The sequence below is a fragment of the Cherax quadricarinatus genome, chromosome 9, assembly GCF_038502225.1.
Source record: "Cherax quadricarinatus isolate ZL_2023a chromosome 9, ASM3850222v1, whole genome shotgun sequence".
In the NCBI taxonomy this organism is placed as follows: Eukaryota; Metazoa; Arthropoda; class Malacostraca; order Decapoda; family Parastacidae; genus Cherax; species Cherax quadricarinatus.
Window position 1 is genome coordinate 11,213,577 of NC_091300.1, and position 10,607 is coordinate 11,224,183.

At 40.0% G+C, this 10,607-nt stretch overlaps 1 protein-coding gene across 2 annotated transcripts in view; it reads left to right on the top strand.

Moving 5' to 3' along the window:
• The first annotated feature begins 245 nt into the window (after nt 1-245).
• The window catches only part of LOC128686222 (protein phosphatase PTC7 homolog), a 317,819-nt gene continuing 307,457 nt past the window's right edge, over nt 246-10,607 (top strand). The window contains exon 1 of one of the 2 annotated variants that reach the window (XM_070083231.1): nt 246-685. In XM_070083231.1, coding sequence (XP_069939332.1) covers nt 376-685 — 310 coding nt within the window. In that variant the 5' untranslated portion in view covers nt 246-375. The remainder of the gene's footprint in view (nt 686-10,607) is intronic. The other variant, XM_070083232.1, reaches the window with a different exon arrangement.

Here is a 10,607-nt window from a genome sequence, read left to right on the forward strand (position 1 = left end):
GGGTGGAACATCGAAGATTGGATCAAGACGTGAAAAGTTTAGGTGAAGCGTGGGACAATGAGGATTGGGGAATGAAAGATGTGAGGTGAGGGAGGGCTGGAAAAGGAAGTATAGTAAAGAGGGAAGCATGAGCGTGCTAAGACATTGGTCATGTAACCAATGTTTCCAGGCATTTAGAACTGGAGACATGGAAGCTCTTAGTGAACCTGAATACAAACTTTGAAGTTGGCGGTGCAGCAGACGACGGGAGCGCCAGTCAGGTGATTGAGGATTGTTTGTGTTAGTGAGCCATGATGTGTTTTGTCAGTGTTGAGGCAGACTTGTCAAGTGTTGGTGCACGCCATACCACCATGTGAGTGCCCAAGGTGTTGAACCATGCAGAGTGTCTTAGTATACGGCCGACTTTTCTCGAGAGCCGTAGCAAACGGCATATATAGTGTTAGTACAGGAGGCCAGGCAGCTGCTCAACAGCAATCAGCACCGTCGTCGCCTGCTGCTGCTGCTGCATCTCCTTCAGGAGCTGAGGCAGAAGGTTTTACTACAGCTGCAGTAAACAGCAAGAAGTTACGTTTCTTGACAGCAGTTAGTGGTTTTCCAAAAAATAGAACCTTAGAAAAAGTCAAGCCTGGAAAATTTGGAGATGACGCTTACTTTGTGGTAAAGCACCCACATGGTGATGTTATAGGTAAGTTATTTTATTCATTATTCAGTTAGGTTTAGGTGACTAAAATAAGCATGAATCATTGTACGGTATAAGGAATTAAGCAAGACAGTCGTGGAAAAGATTGCTATCAAGAACCCAATAGAAATAAGTCACTTCATTTGACTTTTTTGTGGATTATCCTAGGTAATTTACACACATGTTGCTATGTATGGTAATTGTAATTACCAAAATTTGTGTAACAGTACTTGTGTGTACCAGTACTTAAATAAACTTAAGTCATTGTTGACTTGCAGACAATCTTTACAACACCGAAATCTTGGTATACCGTATAAATTTAGTAGTCTACATAGATTTTAATGTACTGTTGTATTACAGAATACTATATAGGTAAAATTGTCAGCTATTTGTATAAGTAAATTTACCTAATCGCACTAAGAAAAGAAAGAGGATTTGAAGTGATTTCAGTAACAAGTAATGTAGTGAGTATACGAAAAGACCTGTTTGGTTCACTTTCCTACAGCAGACTTAAGTTGGTGAAATGAACCTAATTTATAAACGTTCACTTTCCTGTAGAGAGAGAAAGAATGTATGCATAGAATAAGACATTTAATAAGGAAACGTTTTGCCATGAGTGGCTCCTTTAGTCCTAATACAAACTTAGCTAGACTGAGCAACAATGGAAAAAGTGTGGATAATATAACAAATAAAGGGAAGAAAGGGAGGAAGAGGAGGCAAAGTATTAAATGAGACTGGAGGTAGTTTTAAAATTAGGTAGGAGAAATAAGAGTTGGAGAAGGCTTGACCTGAAGTGGACCACCTTCATCTTGTATTAGGACTGAAGAAGCCACTTTTGATAAATGTTTCCTTATTAAATGTCTAAATGTCATAATCTGTGCATGTCTCTTTCACAACTTGTTGGTACAATTCAACCATTGACTTTCCTCTTTACCATTGGAACTCGACCATGGCCTGGTATGCAACGATCTTGCTTCACACAGTGTCCCTGGTTCAGTCCATGGCAAGAGTGGAAATGGTGGGCATGTTTCCTTACACCTGCTGTCTCATTCACCTAGCAAGCATGTAGGTATCGGGGTGTTAGTAGACTGGTGTGGGTCGCATCCTGAGGAACAAGATTTAAGGACCCCAGTGGAAACAAGACAGTCCCTCGATGATGCACCGACTTTGAGTTATCCTTGGTGGCTAACCCTCTGGGTTAAAAATTCCGAATAAAATCTTATCTTGACTTTCACACTTTCCTTGATGCTGGGTCTCTTTAATGCTGTGGCAGGTTTAGTGGTTTATGCCTGGCCATACAGGCCTTTCCTTTGACAAGGGTTCCATTCTTTGCACAGGGTGCTTGTTTAAGAACCCAGCATCTGTTTTGGTGTAATGGTAAGGAAATATCCACTCGGGTGAGGCTATTGCAGATTGGAGGGTCATCTGAACCAGCAGAACAGCAACTGAATAAATAATGGTGAATGTTTCTTCAGTTTTCTTTTTTTTCTGGGGGGGGGGGATGCATCTTGTGTGTTTAATAAATCTCCCTTGTCTGTATTTGCTGATACTTATAAGTAATGACATAGAACAAATAATGCATATGGATTGTAGAATTTGAAAAATTGACTTAAGAACATAAGAAAGGAGGAACACTGCAGCAGGCCTGTTGGCCCATACTAGGCAGGTCCTTTACAATTCATCCCACTAACAAGCATTAGACCAACCCAATTTTCAATGCTACCCAAGAAATAAGCTCTGATGTGCAAGTCCCACTCAAATCCAACCCCTCCCACTCATGTACTTATCCAACCTAAATTTGAAACTACCCAAAGTCCTAGCCTCAATAACCCAACTAGGTAGGCTGTTCCACTCATCAACTACCCTATTTCCAAACCAATACTTTCCTATGTCCTTTCTAAATCTAAACTTATCTAATTTAAATCCATTACTGCGGGTTCTCTCTTGGAGAGATATCCTCAAGACCTTGTTAATATCCCCTTTATTAATACCTATCTTCCACTTATACACTTCAATCAGGTCTCCCCTCATTCTTCGTCTAACAAGTGAATGTAACTTAAGAGTCTTCAATCTTTCTTCATAAGGAAGATTTCTAATGCTATGTATTAATTTAGTCATCCTACGCTGAATGTTTTCTAACGAATTTATGTCCATTCTGTAATATGGAGACCAGAATTGAGCTGCATAATCTAGGTGAGGCCTTACTAATGATGTATAAAGCTGCAGTATGACCTCTGGACTTCTGTTGCTTACACTTCTTGATATAAATCCCAGTAATCTATTTGCCTTATTACGTACGCTTAAGCATTGCTGTCTTGGTTTAAGGTTGCTGCTTACCATAACCCCCAAGTCCTTTTCGCAATCTGTATGGCTAAGTTCTACATTATTTAACTTATAAGTGCTAGGGTTATGGACACTCCTGAGCTTCAGAACCTTGCATTTATCTACATTGAACTGCATCTGCCACTTTTCTGACCAAAAGTAGAGTTTGTCTAAATCCTCCTGAAGTTCCCTAACATCTACGTTTGAATCAATTATCCTACCTATCTTCGTGTCATCGGCGAATTTGCTCATATCACTTCGAATAGGTTCATGTACTTTGTGATCATTATGTAATGTTAATGCAGTAGCAAGTTGATAATGTAAATTTAGTAATGTTGGACATAATTTGTCTGTAAAGTGCTGAATAATAAAATTGTTCTGCTGCTTTCTAAATAAAACAACTCTTTACATTTCTTCTCTTCTCCCACGTAATGCTTTATAACTCAGATGTATAATATTAATACTGTAATAGTGACCTACAGGTAATCTTCTGTACCAGGTAATTTCGGCTTGGGCTTAACTTGCAATTAAGAAAATTAATTTATTGGGTAAAATTATAACTTCTGCAGTCTGTTATTGTTACTGCATTTCAGATAGGAGAGGTTTCATTATTTTTAGAATATTAGTTGAGAAGATACTAGCTTATTCCTTATTTAACCATTGTAATCTAAACTGGTATACTGTTTACATATAGTATCTTGTATGTACATATTATTATTATTATAATCAAAAAGAAGCACTAAGCCACAAGGGCTATACAGCAATATATAAAATTTGTGTTGCATGTTCATACTAGTGCTAAGCACAGTATAGTCTGTAAGTACAGTTAACTATCACATTTCACACAGTCACAAGTTCCATTTTCAGCAAACCATGATTGAAATTTTGTACAGTACCTAGGGCCACATTTTGCATGAAAGTGGCCATGCAGTTGTGCCGTGAAGTTTGGGGGAAAACAAGTACAGGTCCACTTCTTGTGAAGTCTGGCTTGATCACATGGTTGAATATTTTGTTTCACATCTAGTGTATGGCCAGTTTCTGAGGGGTGAGGCTTAGCATCTCTCCTTGGTATAAACAGCCACCCACAAGGTCAGTTACCTTCTCTATGCATCCATTACCATACTCTTGTATATATTTCTCCATTCTTGATCTTTCAATCACTCTCTCATTTCTGAATATTAATCATGGTACCCAAAAAGGAATACAAGATGTGTAAGCATGAAACTGTTTTTTTTTCTTTTCCAACTGGCAACAGTAGCTATGCTGAAAGGTGGTGCACTTTGTTCAGTTAGAGTAAGTAGTAGGTGCGCCGGTGCTGTCCCGTCCCAGGTCTTTTCCAGATGATGACCCGGCGATGTTCAATTAGAGACAATGGGATGTAGATGAATAATCCAAATTGTGATCTGCTGAAAAGAATGTCAAGGAGGTCAATACACCTAAAGAGGACAGAAAAGTTACTGAATGTGTGACTTGGGCATGAAACAAAAGAAGATGCAGCACTTATATGATGGCTTTATGATGGAGGAGGAAACATTATCATGCTATAACACAGTATGAGCTGGACAGAAAGCCTGCGTAAGAGCTTGGGACCCCTTGTTGTTCACAGTCTACATATACGACATAGATGAGGTAATAAATAGCATAAGTAAGTTTGCTGATTACACAAAATAGGCTGTCAATAGGTTGATGTAGTCAGAGAAGTGACAGATACTGTTGAATGCAGGAATTCTGGTTATCAAAAATTTAAAGCCAAGACTTTAGTGCATAAGTGTTCACAATAAAGCTAGTAAAATTTTTGGCTTTGTATCAAGAAGTATAAATGGAGGTTGTGCAAGAATGGTATACAATACCGACAAGATGAAATTGAGACACGTGCAACATCTGGGTATCTTTATTGTAGACGTTTTGCCATCCAGTGGCTTTATCAATACAAATTCCAGGACATAACTTGAAGACGGGAGAACTATGTACAGAAGATGAAGTAATCAGTCCCTCAACCTAGCAGTAGGTGCGAAGAGCACCGTAGTCGTGGAGATTCTGAAGCAGAAGCAAGGTGCCTGATGCTTATATAGTAACGTCAGGTGGAAATGGGACTGGTAGCAGATGAGGGCATAGTCACTGGTAGGCGGGATTCCCCAGTGGAAGTAGGTCCTACCCAAAGAGATGGGTTAGTTGTAGTAGTAGCTGTCGTAGTCGTGAAGGTTATGTACATGTCCTCAGAATCAAGATTCCATGATGTTGCAGTGTCTGACAGGTTGTACAAGAATGGTATACAATACCAACAAGATGAAATGGAGACACATGTGCAACATCTGTACATAGTTCTCCTGTCTTCAAGTTATGTCCTGGAATTTGTGTTGATAAAGCCACTGGATGGCGAAACGTCTACAATAAAGATACCCAGATGTTGCACATGTCTCAATTTCATCTTGTCGGTATTGTATACCATTCTTGTACAACCTGTCAGACACTGCAACATCATGGAATCTTGATTCTGAGGACATATACATAACCTTCACGACTAAGACAGCTACTACTACAACTAACCCATCTCTTTGGGTAGGACCTACTTCCACTGGGGAATCCCGCCTACCAGTGACTATGCCCTCATCTGCTACCTGTCCCATTTCCACCTGACATTACTATATAAGCGTCAGGCGCCTTGCTTCTGCTTCAGAATCTCCACAACTACGGTGCTCTTCGCACCTACTGCTAGGTTGAGGGACTGATTACCTCATCTTCTGTACATAGTTCTCCTGTCTTCAAGTTATGTCGTGGAATTTGTATTGATAAAGCCACCGGATGGCGAAACGTCTACAATAAAGATACCCAGATGTTGCACATGTGTCTCAATATAAATGGAGGTCCTATGGTTATACTTGAACATTAACCAGCCCTCATAGAGGATCAAGGGCTAGGAGAGTAGTCACCATACCATGGCTGGAACAATACACAAATAACCAGCACTTAGGACAAGGAAAGTAATTACAATGTTTTGCTCTGACTTGGGCCATTTACAAGTCACACTGAAATGAGAAGGGAAGGCTAGAATATATGAGTGGGGGGGGGGGGGGTGCAGGGAAAGGAGGGAGAGGTAATGGTAGTGGAGGAAGAGGTAGTAGTAATAGTAAAGAAGTGGGTGGAAGACATAGAATTGCAGCAAAAGTAATAGCAATAGTGGTAGTATATATTGAAAGTGGAAGTGAAACCTTCATGAAACTGACTAATGGGGGTAAAGGGTGTCCATTATATTGGAAGTTTTGATAAAGTAGATGCTTTCTGCTTCATCGATAGACTACTGACACGAATGACCAATACAACACTTAGTTTGCTGTATTGATGGATTACCACATATTAAAAATAAATGAAAGTACTACTGTACAGTACACCTGTACCTGAAAAGAAAGAGTTAAAAGTACAATACAGTATAGTACAGTAACTTTCTAATCTCATTTGGTGGATAGATGATCTTAGATATGCACTCCACTCTGATAACATAAGAACGAAGGAACACTGCAGCAGGCCTACTGGCCCATGCGAGGCAGGTCCAAGTCTCCTACCAGCTTAAGCCAATGCACCCAACCTAGTCAGGTCAGGTCACATTGACTTAAGGGAGGAACACTGCAACCGACCTGGTAGCACAAGCTATCAGGTCCAACTCACACCCACCCACATCCACTCATGTATTTATCCAACCTATTTTTAAAGCTACACAACGTTCTGGCCTCTATAACTGTACTTGGGAGTTTGTTCCACTCATCCACAACTCTATTACCAAACCAGTACTTTCCTATATCCTTCCTGAATCTGAATTTTTCCAACTTAAAACCATTGCTGCGAGTCCTGTCTAGGCTAGATATTTTCAGCACACTATTTACATCCCCTTTATTTATTCCTGTCTTCCATTTATACACCTCAATCATATCCCCCCTAATTCTACGTCTTTCTAGAGAGTGCAGATTCAGGGCCCTTAGTCTATCTTCATAGGGAAGGTTTCTGATACATGGGATCAACTTTGTCATCCTCCTTTGTACATTTTCCAGAGCATTTATATCCATTCTGTAATACGGTGACCAAAACTGCGCAGCATAATCTAAATGAGGCCTAACCAAGAATGTATAGAGTTGAAGAACAACCTGAGGACTCCTATTATTTATGCTTCTTAATATAAAGCCAAGGATTCTATTAGCTTTATTGCGAACACTTATGCACTGTTGTCTTGGTTTCAGATTACTGCTAACCAGAACTCCTAAATCTTTTTCACAATCCGTAATATTAAGATCTACATTATTTAGTTTGTGTGGCATGGTTATTGTCCTGTCCAACATTTAGAACTTTGGTTAAACTTCCTGAAGGTGAAGAGTAATATTCTAATATAACTATATTAAAGAAGATAATAAGCTATACTGAAGTACTTTAGTAGAGGCTATTGAAGACTGGTAAAACTTCGTGAGGTTGTAGAAGCCAATTTCGAGGGACAGTACCGCATCTTCACTTCTTTAAAATGGATGGTAAAAAGGTTACTTTCGTCTCCTTTGAGGAGCTGACAGACCTTGTGATGATGAGCCCAGAGTGTATATTCCTTGGCAGCGGAGTCAGTGGATCAGTCTATCTCTTCACTGTACTCGGCGAAAAACTTTGTCAAAAAATCCCATGAAAAAAACTACATGAGGATATTTGGCCATGAAATGAATTTGCTTTGGGAAGTTGATGGTGCTGGAGGTGCCCCTCTGGTGAGATACATGGCCTATGATTACCCAGCCATGGAGTATCGTGGACACACAGATTTCAACAAATTTTTCTTCAACTGTAAGTCTTCCTCAAAGCTCATCCTGGCTTTGATTAAGTTAGCCAAGAGCCTCCAGGAGGTTCATGATAAAGGATTCGTACACATGGACCTTAAAACTGACAATGTATTGGTTCAACATGTGGAGGAGGACTCTAACTTCCTTGTTAACATAATAGACTTCGGCCTGGCCCGGAAGGCAGGTGAGGATCATCGGGGCTTCAATTCTCAAAGTGAACACTATGCTCCAGAGACACGTATTAAAGGCAAGGTATCTCCAACCATGGATGTGTATTCCTTTGGGTCTCTTATTAGTTTTGTTTCTGATTACTTAAAAAATAAGAATCAGTCTAAGAAGCTGAATGTCCTGGCATGAGAAATGATGGATCCTGAAGCAGGGAAGTGACCAAAGTTGACAGTTGTTCAGCAACGCTTGCATGAAATCGTGAAGATAACAACGAAATGTAAACGACTCAAAAAGAGATTTGTAGAAGCCCTGGCAGCAGTGACCGTTATGGTGCAAAAAATATTTGCTCATCGCCAATGCTGAGGCGACATCAACCAGTGATGCGAGAGATGGTCAGGAATACTTTTATAACCACAACTAACTACTGTAAAAAAAAAAAAAAAAGTGATAGTATGTGTAATCTGTAAAGTTGATAGTTTGTCTAGTGTGTAGTGGTGTTGGTTTGTCTAGTGTGTAGTGGTGTTGGTTTGTCTAGTGTGTAGTGGTGTTGGTTTGTCTAGTGTGTAGTGGTGTTGGTTTGTCTAGTGTGTAGTGGTGTTGGTTTGTCTAGTGTGTAGTGGTGTTGGTTTGTCTAGTGTGTAGTGATGTTAGCTTGTTTACCAAGTAGTGGTGTTGGTTTTTCTAGTGTGTAGTGGTGTTGGTTTGTCTAGTGTGTAATGGTATTGGTTTGTCTAGTGTGTAGCAGTGTTGGTTTGTCTAGTGTAGTGGTGTTGGTTTGTCTAGTGTAGTGGTGTTGGTTTGTCTAGTGTGTAGTGGTGTTAGCTTGTTTACCAAGTAGTGGTGTTGGTTTGTCTAGTGTGTAGTGGTGTTAGCTTGTTTACCGAGTAGTGGTGTTGGTTTGTCTAGTGTGTAGTGATGTTAGCTTGTTTACCGAGTAGTGGTGTTGGTTTGTCTAGTGTGTAGTGATGTTAGCTTGTTTACCGAGTAGTGGTGTTGGTTTGTCTAGTGTGTAGTGATGTTAGCTTGTTTACCGAGTAGTGGTGTTGGTTTGTCTAGTGTGTAGTGGTGGTAGCTTGTTTACCGAGTAGAGCTGTTGGTTTGTCTAGTGTGTAGTGGTAGTTACATTCTTGAAAGCAGTGTGTAACAAAAAAAAAAGTCTAAACTGAATTAAAGAATATGTGGGAAAAATAGGGTTATGTTCATTAAACTCCCCACTCCCCCAAAAAGACTAACACATTGGTCTGGAGCTTTAAGGCTTTCTCACTGCGAGTTCAAGCCCCGCCTGTGGTATGGTTTGTTTGCAATCATGTCATTACAATTTCTTGAGTCGTTCTAACCAAATTTTTATTGGTCTCGAAACTGTAAAAAAAGAAAATGATTGTGGATGCAGTAATGTGTTATACAGCCTCTCCTGAATTAACAATGGGGCTCCATTCCTAAGACCATGTTGGTAAACTAATTCATCGCCAAATGGTAGTGAGTTTGTGTTGACCATCTTTAATGTCATTTTAATATCACCATTGCACCATTTATAACATTTTTAGTATATTTTTAAGTGTTTATACAGTAGTGTACTGTATATTGTAATAAACAGAATAGAGGAAATCAGCTCTAATAAACATTATTTAGGTATGTATACTGGTCAGAGAGCCTGTCATAAGTCCGAGTCGTCGGTAAACGAGTATGCCGCTAAGTGAGGAGAGGCATTAGTGGGTTTGTCAACCATCTTTAGATACTTATGATATTTCTGGTATATTTTTAAATGTTTAATACATACAGTACCTTACTGTACACTGTAATAAACATAATAGAGGAAATTGGCTCTAATGTACATTATATACAGGTGGTCAAAACTTGGGTTACTCATTGCACAGGCTTGTATCTTTGCCTCATTCAGGCTATAGGCTTCATTACACATGTGCGACTCTTAAACTTTCCTAATACAGTAGACCGTCATTTAACACAGTTCTGTCTGGCACCATTTGGTTATAGCATGATTGAAGAATTGCGGCATATTTTTGTATAACGCATTGTAAAATTGACTTAACACGATTCGCGGGAGGGGAAAAAATTTTGAGCGCAACACCCACAGGATACATACTATCCTCTGCTAGGAGTTTATATCTTTTTCTTGCATATCTTAAATCTGCCAAGCAATCATGGCGCCCAGTAGGCATACAAGGTTTAAGCATTTAAGTCTGAGAATTAACGAAGAAACTAGAGGTATGTACTCTATTAGACAAGAGATAGCCAGTGGCCGTAATGAAGCGTCTTTGTGCACATAAAAAGAATGAGGTAAATGCGAGTTTGTGTGATGACTGACTGTATTACTGACTGATTTACTGACTTGCTGACTAGTACTGGCTGACTTACTGACTGTATTACTGACTTGCCTGATTTACCGACTTGCCTGATTTACCGACTTGCCTGACTTACCGACTTGCCTGACTTGCCTGACTTGCCGACTTGCCTGACTTGCCTGACTTGCCGACTTGCCTGACTTGCCGACTTGCCTGACTTGCCTGACTTGCCGACTTGCCTGACTTGCCTGACTTGCCTGACTTGCCTGACTTGCCTGACTTGCCTGACTTGCCTGACTTGCCTGACTTGCCTGACTTGCCTGACTTGCCTGA